Source organism: Protopterus annectens, chromosome 1.part1, assembly GCF_019279795.1.
Source record: "Protopterus annectens isolate FY-2018-M chromosome 1.part1, PAN1.0, whole genome shotgun sequence".
NCBI classification, from domain to species: Eukaryota; Metazoa; Chordata; order Ceratodontiformes; family Protopteridae; genus Protopterus; species Protopterus annectens.
The window spans coordinates 117,611,767-117,628,497 of record NC_056726.1 but is presented as its reverse complement, the minus strand read 5'-3'; the positions used below and the strand labels follow the sequence as shown (position 1 = coordinate 117,628,497).

Below are 16,731 nucleotides of genomic sequence, written 5' to 3'. Positions count from 1 at the left end.
TGTATACACACATATATATATATATATATATATATATATATATATATATATATATATCTATATCTATATATATATATATATATATATATATATATTTATATATGTGTATATATATATATATATATATATAGAGGGATCTATATTATCTTATAGAAAACTGAATTCGCTGAACTTCATCTACATCAGAAATGCAGTTCAGCGAATTCGCTCTTGTGGGTGGCTGTGCCCCCCCCCCACTAATGATATATACCAACTCCGAGATCGCACTACAGTAAGGAAAGAGCAAATTTCCCAATCATCGCTGCATCGCGATTTCACTATTATCAGTTCGCTGAACTGCATTTCCGATGTTGATGCAACCCTCATATTCTCACAAATCTTAACTCAACACTCCTGACCAAACTCGAATCTACCTACAACAAGGTAGCTAGATTTGCTGCCCAACAAACCTACAAATCTCATCACTGTCTCTCTCTAAAACACCTAAACTGGCTGGAATTACCCCACCAGCTTCTTCTCTCTCAGCTCCAGATCATCCATTCTATCCTATACCAGCTTTCCTACTGCCCAGCACTATCCCCTCTCATCTCCCATTATTCTCCCTCCAGACCTCTCCGAAGCTCTAACCAAGACCTACTACAAATCTACAAACCCAAGTCTAAATTTGGACGCAACATGTACAGCTATCACCCCACTATTGCCTGGGATAGGCTCCCACTAGAAATCAGGACCCTTACACATCCTAAACAATTTAAGACAGCCCACCAAAGAGCACTTTAAAAGTTATTGGTCCTGCCATTGCACTCTCCCTCCTTAAACATCCCCTACTTCCCATACCTTAATCTACTTTCTGCCCTTAACTCACTCTTCTCACGAGCTCTGTCTAATCTTCCTTGACTACTCCTTCTACTGTCTTCTAGAACCTATTAAGCTAATTACCTCAGAGAAACATTCTATAGTTATTGTCTTGCCTTCATGCAACTACATTATGATAAAACTGGGTTTTTGTAACCACTTACTCCAAAAACTATACTCCTCTTAATAACATATTTCTTTTTATACATCTTGAAATAGTTATGCTATACTCCTGATTATTGACACTGTATAACACTATATTGCTACTTAATGCCTTGTAATAATCCTGTAACATTGCTGTTTAATGCTAATTTATAATAAAAATTGTATAATATGTTGGAGCTTTTCTCCTTGGTCTTCCGCTGAAAAAGAGCTCTTCAGCTCAGTTGAACAAACCCAGTTAACAAATGTAAAATAAATAAATAACTAAAACAAATAAATAAATAAAATAAATAATACCCACTTTTATCCTATTGAATGTCAAGAGGGAGTCAGGGTCTATACTGATAAGCAACAAGCATTAAAAAGATCTGGACAAGATGACAGTCTATGTGCAGAAGTGTATGCATACATGCACACACACACACACACACACACACACACACACACACACACACACACACACACACACACACACGTTTGTGCACTGTACATTTATCTGTGGGCAATTCAGAGGTTGCATATTAATCTATCAACAGGTAAATTGTTGGAATATTGACAGAAACCTCAGTCCCTGGAGAAAACCAATATGCACAATTCAGCAGAGAAGGCACTTCAGCCAGAACTAACCACTTTGAGGCAGCAATGTTACCTGCTTCATTGCTGTGCCACAGTTTTTGTACTGTAATTTCAAACATGAGTGCATATTTTCTGCATGAAAACAGTTATTAAAGATACAAATGTATGCACTCCTTTTCCGCATTGCTGTGTATTACATTCACAAAGAAGAGAAGAAATGACAAAAAACAATCCTAAGCTTATCACATACTGCCCTGGGTAGGTACTATATTAGCTGTCTATTAACATAGATTATTACATACTGCCTTGGGTACGTATTGTTGGTACACCTGTTTGTGAATAAGAAATGGTTTGCAAACTATCTTTGAAATTATTTGTAAAATTAAAGTCTGATTTTTCTGAGCAGGAAACTCCGCTTTGTGGGTATGGCACACAAAAAGCTTTTCTACCTGTCTTTTTATAGAGTTGAGGGTGAATACATAAGGCCTAAGGGATAAGGTTAGATAAAAACAGAAGATTCATCTAACTGAAAAGGGCACAGACATGAGAGGGCAGTCTATCAGTTATTTAAGAAGCAGTTGTCTAAATGATGTTTCCTCCTTACATCAAAGCAAAACAGATGTAAGTTTCATATCACATATAACAATACAGTAAAACAACCTTGTCCAAAAGAGGAAAGCTGAACTATGTCTACTTCATATATTCCTTCCCCAGGTTCCTTCTCTATCCCTCACCAAATTCAGCTGTTTACTGAATGGAAGTTGTCATTGTGGCTGTTATACGTTTATCATCAGCATATATCTCAACTGTCCATATTCTGGATGGATGTTCCTATTTTCAGGCCTGATTTACCCCTGCACATGACGTTTCTATTTTTGGAGGTTTGTTCTCAATTTCAGATAATTTTCTGAATCCCCCTTCTCACAAATGATTTTTGAAGCTAATATACAGAAAATTATATCACATGACTTACACCCTAGTGGCACCAATAATTTAAAGAAAGAAAGAAAGAAAACGCACATCTTACATCTTCCTTTTTGTAAGCAAAAAATAAACTTGTATGATAGAATTTTGCAATACAGTTCATTAAGTCTACAAAGTTTACACTGCCTCTTTGATAACATGATTATATTTTTTTCATCATTTTTGTCACACTTTCTTAGACATGTTTTTCCGAGTAGTATCTTACACCATTACTGGAAGCGTGAAGAGTTAAGTGCTATTTGGTATTCATATTTTATACTAATTAGATGTCCAGATTTTTGACTGGATAGTCCTCCTTTTCAAAGGCCTTTGTTTCTATTTTTAATTGTTGCGGGTTGCGCAGTATGGTTAGCAGCTTTTAACCCATGAATATTTTAAAGCAGATTAGAATATGGGGTTGAAAAAAAACATCAGTGATAAGCTTCCATCAAGTTGTAACGCACCAAGAACAAATTTCCCATTGAAATACTTACAGTTCTTTTCATTATAAACCTTTCAGATAATCTAATGCCAAATAATACGTTTTTAGCCCAATGATGTGAGAGGATCTGCAGTTCAAGAACCACCCAATGGCACATTTGATGTCCACTGATATTGCACTCCACATCATCTATGGCAGTTGTCACTGTGTATCTCCTCTACACCCCAGAGGTGAGGAAGGGTTGTAATAATGGATAAGGTCTTTATCTCAAAGATATATGGTACAAGGTTTGATTCTAGCCTTTGGTTATTGGCTAAGCTTGTAATAGTCTGCAGACTGGTAACCTAGTATTTACCTATGAACGTATAAGAGAATATTTTGTTACTTGCTGGTAGAATGTGACATTATGAAGTGAAGTTGATGGTTAGCATAATGGTGTCTACCTTATAGACACAAGGTACAGGGTTTAAGTCTCACCTTTGGGAAACATGGTTAGGCTTAAAAAGACCCTTAAGGGTCATTAGGCTAGTAATCACCTATGAAGCTATGACCAGTGGGGGCTCAAGAGTCACAGGTCTAGGGGAAGAAGAGACATACTGCACTTTTTCATGTAAATCTTATCTACACTTAATACAGATGCATGCATTATTGGAGGCCTGCATGATATATGTGCACCAGTATGCTGCACTTCCCATTTTAGAAACATGTGGAACAAGCCTCTGGTCTCCAGCAGGTAGGAGATATGCAGCCTGTTCACCCCACACCATCTCCCAAGGTAGAATAACAGGGTTGCATTTATTTAGTCCTACCTCCTAACTTTACATCAGCAGGGATGCTAAATGAATCAAGGCCAACCCTAGCAAGTTCGCTAGTCTTGAATCTGTAACAGTGGCCCACCACACCCTCTGTGTGGTACCTAACAAGTACATAACCTTACGGCAACAGGTAACAACTGGCAAATGACTGTTTCAAAATATTTGCATTGATTTAAGGAAGGTCATACCCCTTAGATTCAATCTGATTTATGTTGATTATGATGAGCTATACTTCCCATATACTCCAGACTCATTCTGTTTGCACATTGATTATAATGACTGTACAACCCAAACTTATTCTGTTTGTACATTGATCATAATGACTGTACAACCCAAACATATTCTGTTTGTACGTTGATCATGATGACTGTATACCCCAAACTCATTATGTTTGTACCTTGGTCATAACTTGTGAAAGATCCCCCAAAGAAAGTGTTTAATAAAAACAGATATCTTAGTTTTCTAATTTGAAACAAAGTCACAATCTGCCATATTCACAGTTTCGGCATTCAGAAAGAGGACATAACAAATGGATGAAGATCATTAAATTAGTAACTTTTTCAGCTCTATTGATTTAAGTGGGTAATATAACTTGCCTCGTAACGCAGGAGGTACAAGAGGACAATTTTTTCCTGATCAAAGGCATCCTGTAGGTTGGGTAATGCTGACTGTATGTGCAAATCCCAAATGCTAAGCTTGTCTTTATTTCCAACATCTGTATAGAAAAATAGTGATCTGAGGCCTCCAGCTGTGGGAGATAAAGAAAAAGACAGACTTGTTAAAATAACAAATCTAGCAAAATAACATTGTTCAAAATGTATGCAGTAAAGGAACAGATGAGCTATTGTATGTTATAAGATGCAAGTCAGCAGACATAATACAGTCTTGGGAGCAGATAAAATAAAAATGAAAATTGAGACAGTTTAGCCTACAGCTTACATTTCAATAACATTTTCTCTGGGCAAGTGGATATAAGTTCAAATCCCTGTACTACTATATGCATACCGTGAGACTAAACAAGTGTTGTAGTCATTCTGTACTTATGTTTCCTTAGATCACATAAGTCAAGAGAAGTGAATTAATGTGCTCCACAGACAGGCAGACAGAGACATATAGATACCCCTATTACTATTTTAATGGTACCCTCAAATAGACAAGCCCATTAAATAATTAAGGAATAATCATGTGACAAGTTATACTGTTCCCTCAGTCAAGCATTCAAAGAACTAGTATTTTTGGAAGTCAGGGGAAATCAACATGTATCTATTATATTAACACATAATTATGTTTTGTTTTGTAAATCATACATTCCTGATAATTATAATCAGAATGTAGTTCGTGGAGAGTGCTGTGATAGCTCTCAGAAAATGGTTAAATAATATCTTGGTTAAGTGTTACTATCATGCAAGTCTCAATCTTAACAATATTTAGGGGGTTATTAAGTACCTCCTAGGTGCAGTAAACATCAAATCTCCATTAAAAGTAGGCAGTGCTGACCAAAAATCAGTAGCAGTATGGCTTGAAATGGTTTTGTTTCAACTTCTATTTCTGCTTGCTGTCTGCTAAAGTATACCCAGTAGTTTGATTACAACTGCTTCCCTTACACAGGGAATAGGTAAGACATCAACTACTTGTAACTTCCCCATTGCTTTACCAGCTTTAAAAGGTGGTACAAAACACCACATCTTAATCAAATTTTCACTAACTAGTAGTACGTAGAGAAGATAAATCTCCATGCACTAAAAAGAATTATTATCAGATCTCTGTGATCATAATGAAAAATTGTGTTCTTGACATAGATGCCAAGATCCACCACTCAAGTTTCGCTCTTGAGGTGAATTCCTTGGCATCCATGTCTCGAACACATAATATGCTCATTACAATTGGCAGCCTCATCATAGTCCTCCGTGTTATAGACAGCTGAAGTCTGGAATGGTACACACACACACACACACACACACACACACATTTCATTTCTTTACAGAACAGCTTATACTAAGGGTACAAATGCATTTCCATTGCAAATGTCAGACTTTTTTATTCATCGTTCATTCATACATTCATTGTCTAATGCCCTCAATATCCTAATCAGGGCTGATTTTTAATTATTATTAATTGTTTTAGCAAGAGAAGTTTAGAGATAATAAATAATATTAAATATTAAAGACAAGCATGGAATTCATAGGTCATGTACACAGATTACAAATGTTTCCAAAACAGCAAACATGCACTCACTGTATAGCTGTGTATACTATTGTAAGGGACAGATACAGCATGACTGGGAGTTTGTTGCTACATATAATCAATAGCAACCAAACACCACAAATGGCCTTTTAAATATTTTAAAAAAGTCTAGCAATTAAATACATAAAACACTGTAACATACTTTTCTTTTGTCATGCTAAAAGAACATTTACAGATATAAAAGCATATTTACTGACCTCTTATATTGTGGTATTACTAAATTTGGATTCAAGCCCAGCATTTGAAAAACAAATGCTCCATACAAATTATATCTCACAGAAATCACTGGGAATGAATAAGAAGTCTAAAAAGCAATCATCATAAAAAGAAACTTCTGCTAACTGTACAAACCTTTCAGAAAATTATCAACAAGGTACAAATTGCTTTGTTTAGAAAAGAGTTCTTCCAGAACTGTAGGACTATCAGTTCCCCCAACTCGGAAGGTTTCCTGCACTTTGTTGGCTATCCACCAGTGCCTCTCATCCATGATGTCCAAGTTAAAGTAACATCCACATGGAAGAACCCTGACAGCACAAACCAGTGTTTGTTTTGCAGTCTATTGTGTCAAGAAACTGCAGCTACTGTTGTCACCAGGGGCAACTGTAAACAACCACCTAACGACTAAAACTACTAGAAGGATTTGAGTAGCACTTGTTTTAGTTTAATTTTGCCTGTCACTCAAAGAAGCTATTTCTAGTTTTCCTTGTCACTAGATGTTTTCCTTTTTTTCTCATGCAGTACAGAAACAGTAAAATATTTTCATGCAGTTCCTAACATTTTAGATTAGGATATATTAATTGCAATTTTGTCTTAAACATCAGTTTACTGATTTGTTTTTATTGTTACCCCCTATTTATTCTCAATATTACAGCTTCTTTTTAATGGAATTGGCACTGAGAACAGTAGACATTTGCTAGATCTGAAAACTACCGCTGTGTCCATTGCGTCTTGCAGCAAGTAACCCTGCTCCAGGACTTTCTCTTTCATCGTGTGAGCAACAGGGTACTGATAGCAAATTACAGAAATGCACATATTGAAATATATTACACAGTACCTGGTACATGTCGGGCTTTAAAAAACTCACAACTTTCTCCTCATACATTTTTCTTATGCCATTTTGAATATAGGAATCAAAGGAACTCTAAAGCTACTGAGTCTTGTGACAGTTATGCCCTGCCAGTATTTGTCAGCACCTAGGAACTGTAATGCATGTCAGAAAATAGGACTGACAGAATTCATTACAAAGCTTGATTGACACAAATAGTGCTGGGATGCAGATACAATATATTAAACTGTGAACTAAGTAAAAGATAAGCCTTGATAAGGACAATGGTGCAGAAATGTCTGCACAATCAGATTGCACAGCAGTAAAGGAAAATTAATGCAAGGAATTTAAACAAGGAAAACAAACTGCATGAAACAAACACTCAGGGTGTTAGATGAAAGCAAAATGCAGTGCTACCAAGGAGAAAAGATTCTGTGTGTGTGTGTGTGTGTGTGTGTGTGTGTGTGTGTGTGTGTGTGTGTGTGTGTGTGTGTGTGTGTGTGTGTGTGTGTGTGTGTGTGTAAGTATGTGACACCACATCAGTGTGACAGGCAGTATAATGAAGCAGAAACGAATATAGCTGGAACTAGCACAGCTGAGTGATCAAGGTCCACAGGGAAGTTATGCACTTTCAAAGATAGAAAGAACAGAAATATGAACACAGCAGTGTGACAGAGAAGAGAACAACAGATTAAAGAAACAGAGTTACATTTAATATTGATGGAAGGAAACATTTGTACAAGACAAGGTTTGAAAAGGACTGAAATAATCTCCTTTTCTGACAGAAAGGTAATGGCTGCTGCAAAGATGGACCTCTTGGAATCCTTCCTTAAAAGAGTGTGCAGCTGATGTGTCTAACCGGTTAGTTATGAGAGTGCAAGGGATACAGGTCCCTACACAGGATCATAGGAAGTTACTAGGCTATTGGCTCTGAGGCCCTTACAAACCTAGCCAAGAATTTAGCTCATGTTCTGACAAGTCAACACCCGATGCCCCTGCCCAGCAGGGACACAAGTGGAATCCCAGGGGTGCATTTTCTGTTCCCATCCAGTTATCCAGGTTGCACTTAATAAAGGTTAATGAGGTACTCTGTTTGACATGGGGAGGGAGTCTATTCCACAGACATTGAAGTGTAGAGAGCTTCCTTCACATAAAAAGCGATTAGGCAGTTATTATTCACTATTCCAGGTTCAAACTTGGAGACCACAGGCAGCAGCTAAGTGACTATATCTAGCTTCTGTAATACGTATCCAGTTTTTCTTCATTGCAGAAATGTACAAACTTGATTAAGAACACGGACTTTGGTCCACATACTACGTAACGGAAGAGGCAGAGTTATACAGATGTTATGCAGTGGTGTAACAAATGGAGAGCCCTGAAAACCAACAAGACCCTGTGGTGAAAACATCTTCCACTATTGTAATGCCCTTATGCACAGGAAATAGTTAATAAATAGTGAGAAGCCACTTCCATTATATTCTAGTTCTTATCCACAGGAAAGATTTAAAAAATATGTAACAATGGGAAGAGAATACCTAGAAAAATATTACCTCAAATGCAGCAGACAAAGGAAGAAATTTGTTTTCAATTTATTTTTTATTTTTTTCTTAACCATGTAAGTGATCTCTGATCCTTTTAAGCTACAAGTAAGACCACAGGGTCAGGGGGGCAAGAGTAAATTACGTACATATGCAGTTTAGAACAACTAATGTTTTTTTTTTTTCTTAAGAGGTAGAAACCAGAACAGCCCATAAAATCTCATGCAAACATGGGGAAAATATATACACTCCAACAGACAACTAGCAAAAGTTAGGACATTAGAGATGTGAAGTAAAGGTTCAACCACTAAATAGCCCTTATGAAATGACCATCATGTTAATATTTCAGCCAAGTTAGTCAACCTGGGCTAAGAACAGTGTGTGTTTCCTAAGTGCCCACTAAAGTTCGGTGAAACACATTTTAGTCAAAAGACAATTCACTAAAAATGTTTTCTAAACTTCTGTCATGATGCCAGAATAACTGCTATAGCAGGGAGGGATAGCCCTTTTGTCCCCTATATGACTTTAGACCCCAGCACCACTCATTAAGTATACCCTCTAACAAGGTTGTAGCAGCTTAGTGTCGGTTATAGTTAACTGGGAAAGGGGGCATTCTTTAAAGACAGACTAGCTTAGTGACTTTTTCAGCAACCTGCTGCTTTGCAGTGCTGCCAATCACAATCAGACATTCAGTGTGCTTCCTCTTGTTATGCATGAAGCCCAGGTATGTGAATTCTGTCTGTGCTTCAGTGTGAGACCAGAAATAAAAGAATCTGTGCTCTTTGGATTCTTAGCATGCATACAGTTGGATATGGGAGTCTTCGGCAGAATACTATTCAGACACTGCTCAAGGACAAAAGCAATGTTTACATGTATTGTGCCAGGCTTCAAGACATGAAAAGAGGCATGGAAGAATCCCATATCATACTGTATGGTAAGTTAAAGTTTCCCCTTGTTTTCCAACATGGTGTTACATCAGGTTGGCAAACAATAAGAGAAACGTTTTTTCTGACTTCAATCCTTGAAGCATATGTCTAATTAAGAGTACTGTGCTAAAGTGAGGACAATACCATCTCACCCTTTTGGACGTTTCAGCTCAAACTTAAATAGCCTTCTAAGCAAGATCACATAGTCATGAGGGTCATAAGCTTTGGTCAAGTCAAGGAAAAGTATTCCTATTATATCCAAATCCAATCCACTGAAGTACTGTAAACTTGCTCAAAAGTCTAATGAGAGAGGTACCTGTCCTGTCATCTGTCTTGAATACATACATCTGTAATTATTCTTTAGGATTCTTGGAATTTAATGGTGTATAGAAGGAAAACTTTGGTAAGCAGTCTCACCACATATACAGGCAAATGGCTAAGTAGCAGCTGGTGGCCCACACACACACACACACACACACACACACACACACACACACACACACACACACACACACACACACACACACACACACACACACACACACACACACACACATATATATATATATATATATATATATATATATATATATAAATACACATATATATTACGGTCTGCTACTAATAGTGAATACAGGGAAATGCTGATGTGCTTTACATCAACACATTTATGTCAGCAAAAGCATGTTGATATGGTACTACGCATTCTCCGAGGCTAATTCTTGGAACATGCAAACAAAAGTAATTTTGCTGGGGGGGCAAGCCCCACTTCACCCTCACACTCACTATTAATTATATATAGTAACACTGAGATCGTACAATCTTCAGCAAAAAAGTTACATCTCTCTACCCCGGGGACTGTCAATGTTGATATTGAACAGTTGTTGACCATTTACATATGTTGAACAATCTAAGTCAATATGTGTGTGTGTGTGTGTGTGTGTGTGTGTGTGTGTGTGTGTGTGTGTGTGTGTGTGTGTGTGTGTGTGAGTATATATATGTATATGTATATATATATATATATATATATATATATATATATATATATATATATATATATATTCCATAAGACACCCATAACATCTTTCTGCAGACTCAGACAAAATCTACAGTTGTCAACAATTGAGCTATTAGTAAAGGGAAAATAATGCAGTTTGCAGTGAAATGCATCAACAATTAATCCTAACTTCAGACTTTCTGTATGCGATTTTAATCCTTCACATACTATGTGGAAATATGGAAGCACAAATTCTGATGGTAGATCAGGCAACTTGGCTCATCTAGCATGTTGATATCTCTAAGCATCACATAATCTGAAAATCCTTCTTTAACAATAACTTATTTTCATACAGCTTGTAATAATTGCCTCATGGTGTCCTCTACATAAATATTTTTTATAGAGTTGGCCTTACAATATCTTCAAACAGGTTGCCTTAGTCATTCACTACCCTTTTTGTGAAAATGTACTTCCTTGTATCTATCATAAACTGTTGACCTTAGATATTTAACTTGTTTTCTGTTGTTCTCACAAATCTATTTTATAGAAACATAGCACCCATTCCTTGATGTACTGTTTCTGTCATATACCTTTTTGCATCCTTTCAGCAATATTACACATATAAACTTGTTTAACCTATCATTATATGGATTCAGGAAAAGACCATGCCTTTTCCAACCTGTCTCTGGACCCATAGATCTTTAAGAGGCCAAGTTCAACAAATCTGCTCAAAAGAGGTCTAGATTGTTCCATACCAACTAGCTATTAAGAGGGATTACAGCTTTTTGTTTTTTCCTAGGGATGCTTCACCCTATGGACGCCTGTAACCCACTGCCCTCCCATGTAGCTCTGTCACATCCCTTGCCAACTATCTCCTGCACCTGTGTACTCCTTTTCGGTGTCATTGTTTCCCAATTGCATTAGTTTGCATTTTTACAGTAAATTTATTCTGATATAATTTAAATGATTCTTTTAATCCTGAAAGCCTTATTAATACTTTCTTTCCCCCCAATGTTGTGATGCAGATAGATAGATAGATAGATAGATAGACAGACAGATAGATAGATAGATAGATAGATAGATAGATAGATAGATAGATAGATAGATAGATAGATAGATAAACAGACAGACAGACAGATAGATAGATAGATAGATAGATAGATAGATAGATAGATAGATAGATAGATAGATAGACAGACAGATAGACAGACAGACAGATAGATAGATAGATAGATAGATAGATAGATAGACAGACAGACAGACAGACAGACAGACAGATAGATAGATAGATAGATAGATAGATAGATAGATAGATAGATAGATAGATACAGTATGCATAGGAGAAAGAGAGGGAAAGGAAGGGAAACTTGGAATGAAGAGGGAGAAGGATGCCCCAATCATGCATAACCAACCACTGTTTAACAAGAAAGCTAGTTCAGATCAATCCAGAATATAAACTAACTTTCTATACAAATACTAAATATATTCTGTAATAGAAAAGAACTAGAAACATGCTTAAAAAAACAGAGGAACGTCTGATCCAATTAAGGTCCAGGTTTAAGGCAGCATGAAAAGATGTATGAACACTGCTTTGGGCTAACCCAGAATATACCAATCCTGAGTTCTAAGGGGAGTTCACAAACATTTATCATCTAGTAATGCTTTTTCTAATGAGAATTAATAAGCACATAGCAAAGGGGCCTGATATAATGGTACCTGGTTAGGTAATGGAATATCATACAAAAAGAAAATCCATCACCACTTGATTTCATCAGTTCCAAAGTGCATTTCTACTCAAAATCCAGAGATCCAAACAACAGATAAAGAAATGCATAGACCATTTTCAGTGAATTACACTAGCCTTCCTCAGTATAATCTATCACCAATCACCCACACACATCTTATAAAATCATGTAAAAATTGTGACATCCTTCTTAATCATTCTGCCACCTCCGTCCCCTTGAAGGCATATATCTGAATATATAAATCTAAATGACAATAAAATAAGAAGCTCCCAGCAGTGAAAATCCATACCAATTAAAATATTTATTCAAACCTGGGTACAACATAGCACTTAAATTTATAATCCATGCATGTTTCCCTTTTATTCAGAAGTTCATCAAAAACTGACTTGTGAATATTATTCCCCTCAATTTTATGACTACTAGTAAAATGAACCTAGCACCAGAATGTTTTAACTTATATATGAAACATTCGAGTGATTCTTTGATTTGCTATCACTCATATGTTCAGAAATCCAGTGCTTAAAAGTCCCGGACATTTTAACTACATAAAGGACAAAACAATCATATGTTACAAGATATATAACCCCAATACTACCAAAAGCAGTGAAAAGTTCTATCTAAAACCATTTTGTAGTATTAACTGAAATTAAAGTTTGATTTTATTTATCTAAAACAATGTATGCAGCACAAGATAAATTGTTTCACAAGAAAAAACAACCAATGGGTCTGCTGCCTGAAAGTGTTGTTTTTCTGAAGGCCCCTATCATATTACTCTTGTCATTTCCCAAATATGTTTAATACATTGTCCAGTCTGGTATAAAAACCTACATCTGACAGCTAGCATTTCAGCCAATTCATTATTTGTAAATAAATATCACAATTATCTTGGACAACAGCAAATTTCTTGGAATTAGTCAAAAATAGTTAATTGAAATATTTTTGTGATTTTATAAGATGTCTGTTCATAACTGGTGTTAGATTAACTGCTGTAAGATTGTACAGACACTCTGCTCTGATAATCTAGAGTTCCTGTCCTTAAAATGTAGACCTTTTTACATACCCAGGGAGTTTAATGGACTCTGTGTAACAGTGGTGTACATTCCACCCAGTGCTAATACCATTGAAGCCCTGAACAAACTACACAACTCTGTCTGTGAGCTACAGAGTAAAAACTAGGACTTTGTACATGTGGTAACAGGTGACTTCAATAGAGCTGATCTGAGAGAGGTGCTACCACACTATTATCAATATGTAGACTTTCCCACAAGAGGTACAAGCATTTTGGACAGGGCATACACCAACATAAAAAGAGCCTACAAGGCAGTACAACAACCTAACATAGGAAGCTCCAATCACTTTTCCAGCATGCTTCTACCAGCCTACAAACCTGCTCTGATCAGAGAAAAAACCATGATGAAGAAGTTCAGGGTTTGGCATGAAGGGGCAATGGAATGTCTCCAGGACAGTTTTAAAAGTACCTGCTGGGATGTATTCAGAGAGGCAGCCATGTCTGACCAACAGTTAAACATAAATGACTACACAGAAACAGTAATGGAATACATCTCGAAATGTGTTGATGATCTCTCTACCACAAAAAGTGTCACAATTAGAGAAAACGAAAAGCCTTGGCAAACTAATAAAGTCTATGAACTCCTGAAGGCAAGGAATGCAGAATTCAGGTGAAAAGACAAAAGATGTTTAAGTGAACCCAGAGCAATTCTAAAAAGAGGCATTAAAGAGGCTAACAGGGACTATGGAAGGAGGGTACAGAGTCGCTTCGAGCACATGAGGGATACTAGGAGTCTTTGGCAAGGGATACAACAGATCACCAATTATAAAACCAGGTCAGCTCAGTGTGGAGACAGCACTGAATTGCTGGACAGGATGAACTCCTTCTTTGGTAGATTCAAAGAGAAAAACAACTTGCCTGCAACTAGGATACCTACTGTCCAGAATGAAGGAGTGCTCAGCCTCAACTCTGAGGAAGTGAGAGGTCAGCTAAAGAAAGTGAAGCCCAGGAAGGCTACTGGACCAGAACAAGTACTAAAAGGATGTGCAGATCAACTATGCTCAGTTATGACAGATATTTTCAACACCTCCCTTGCTCTGGAAAAAGTACCCTTTTGCTTCATGGTAACAAATATCATCCCTCTTCCCAAAAAAGCCAGCACTCTTGCCTGAATGACTACAGACCAGTTGCTCTAACTTCTAATGTCATGAAATGTTTTGAGAGGATAGTTGAAAAACCCTGTTGGCAATTTTACCATCAATCTTTGATCCTCTGCAGTTTGCTTATCAGGCAAATAGGTGCACTGCTGATGCCATATCAGTGACACTACACCTCTCACTTGACTGTCTAGAGGGAAAGAACAACTATGCCAGACTGTTGTTCATAGACTTCAGTTGGGCATTTAATACCGTGGTTCTGATGCAACTTATTGATAAGCTAATCAACCTTGGAATTAACAAGCATCTCTGTAACTGGATCTTAGACTTCTTGATCAACAGACCACAGAGGACTTGCATAGGAATTAACATCTTGGAGTGCATAACTCTCAACACCGGTGTTCCTCAGGAATGTGTACTCAGCCCGCTGCTGTTCACAATCCTTACCCAGGACTGTTCTGCAACACACAGCTCCAGTCATATCATTAAGTTTGCAGATGACACCATGGTCATGGGCCTCATCAAAGGACTGGATGAAAGAGCGTACAGAGCTGAGGTCAACTCTCTGATCGACTGAGGTGTGACAAATAACCATGACGAATGTCAGTGAAACAAAGGAAGTCATCACTGACTTCAGGAAAAGGCCAACTAACCACTCATCACTCAAGATCAATGGTGAAGAGGTGGAAAGGGTTACAACTATAAAAGTTCTAGGACTACACATTTCAGAGGAGCTGTCTTAGACAGTTAATACTGGTCATTTGGTCAAAAAGGCCCATCAATGTCTCCACTTTCTGAGAAGGCTGAAAAGAGAAAAGCTCCCACTTACTGTACTCTCCACCTTCTACAGTGCAGCTATTGAGAGCATTCCGACCTGTAACTTCACTGTTTGGTTTGGGAACTGCAGCTGAAAGGAAGAAGCTGCAGAGAGTGGCAAGAATTCCTGAGAAAATCATGAGCACCAGTCTACCATCAATCCAAGAGCTATTCACAGCAAGCAGCCTTAAAAGAGCCCACACAATGCTTAATGACTCCTCGCACCCTTCACATGGCTGGTTTACTTAACTGTCATCTGGCAGGAGGTATCTCAGTATTCGCTGTAGGACCTCCAGATTCATTAATAGCTTCTACCCAACGGTGATGACACTTCAGACACCAGCCCTAGTGACTTCAACCACAAATGAACTTAATAACAGTATTTTGTTTGGCATGTGCAATATTTATTTATTTATTTATTTACTTAGTTATATATTTACATTCAAGTGCAATAGCCTGCTACTTGCTTTATGTAATAATACATAAAGAGTGACAATTTCAATTCATGTGCAATAACCAATCTTACCTGTCATGCTGCTACTGTACAGTATTTATATGACTATATAGGGGGAGTTAGCTTTTTTTTCTTATGTTCTTGTGGCATAGTCATTAGTCTCTAATGCCTTTACTTGATATGCCTTAATGTTGTATTTGTTGTATCCTTTGCCTCTTCTGTACTCTTATGGTGAGCTGATACTCATAATTTCATTTAGGTTTACACATGTGTCATCCTAAATGATAATAAAGTTTACTTGGAATCTTTGAATCTTTGAATTATATGAAGGAAAGTGAGGAGTGAAACTGGTCTATGTATTTTCATAATCTGACATTTGAATCTCTGCTACCTTGAGTAATAAAACATTTTAGAAATGCTATATTCAAGCACTGCTGTTTTTTTTTTTTCTTGGGAGGTTCCGATTGAATAAGCATGCCAAGATGGTATCTGTTTTTTTTTTTTGTTTGTTTTGGGGGGGGGGTTGGGAGGGGGAGGTGGTTTGCACAGGAAATAAGTATATTGCATTTTAACAACTCCAAAAAAGCAAAATGCTGTGTTTTGATTCCTTAATGAGTTATTTTTACAGCTTTCAGTAGGGAATTATGTTTAGCATAGTCCACAAACATGTGAGTCTAGCCCCAAAACTGTCTCTCATTCAACTCAAACATTAACCATAGGCCTGAGCAAACATTTTGGAAATCATACTTGGGGTAAGAAAAGAAAACTAGGCAGGAAAACATTCTCACTGGCAAAGAGAAGATGGCATAAAAAACAACACTTTATAACTGGTCTCTGTCTGTACCTAAGGGTTCCCTACCCAAGGAATTCATAACATCTCTGATCTGAACATAAATGCATGAAATAGACAGAAACCACAAAAAAGTGTAGCCCAAAGCTCAATTATATGGGGCAAACAAGGAACTATATTCCTACTAACAGTAAAGT

The 16,731-nt window shown here is 37.1% G+C and overlaps 1 protein-coding gene across 1 annotated transcript in view; it reads right to left on the bottom strand.

Annotated features, from left to right (window-relative positions):
• LOC122814238 (dynein axonemal heavy chain 5-like) overlaps positions 1–6,544 on the bottom strand; it is a 3,525,594-nt gene extending 3,519,050 nt beyond the window's left edge. Inside the window, exons 1-2 of the mRNA XM_044086840.1 lie at positions 6,409–6,544; positions 4,410–4,561 (exon numbers count right to left, since the gene is read on the bottom strand). Of these exons, the coding sequence (XP_043942775.1) occupies positions 4,410–4,561; positions 6,409–6,544 (288 nt within the window). The remainder of the gene's footprint in view (positions 1–4,409; positions 4,562–6,408) is intronic.
• Between the last annotated feature and the right edge of the window lie 10,187 nt (positions 6,545–16,731).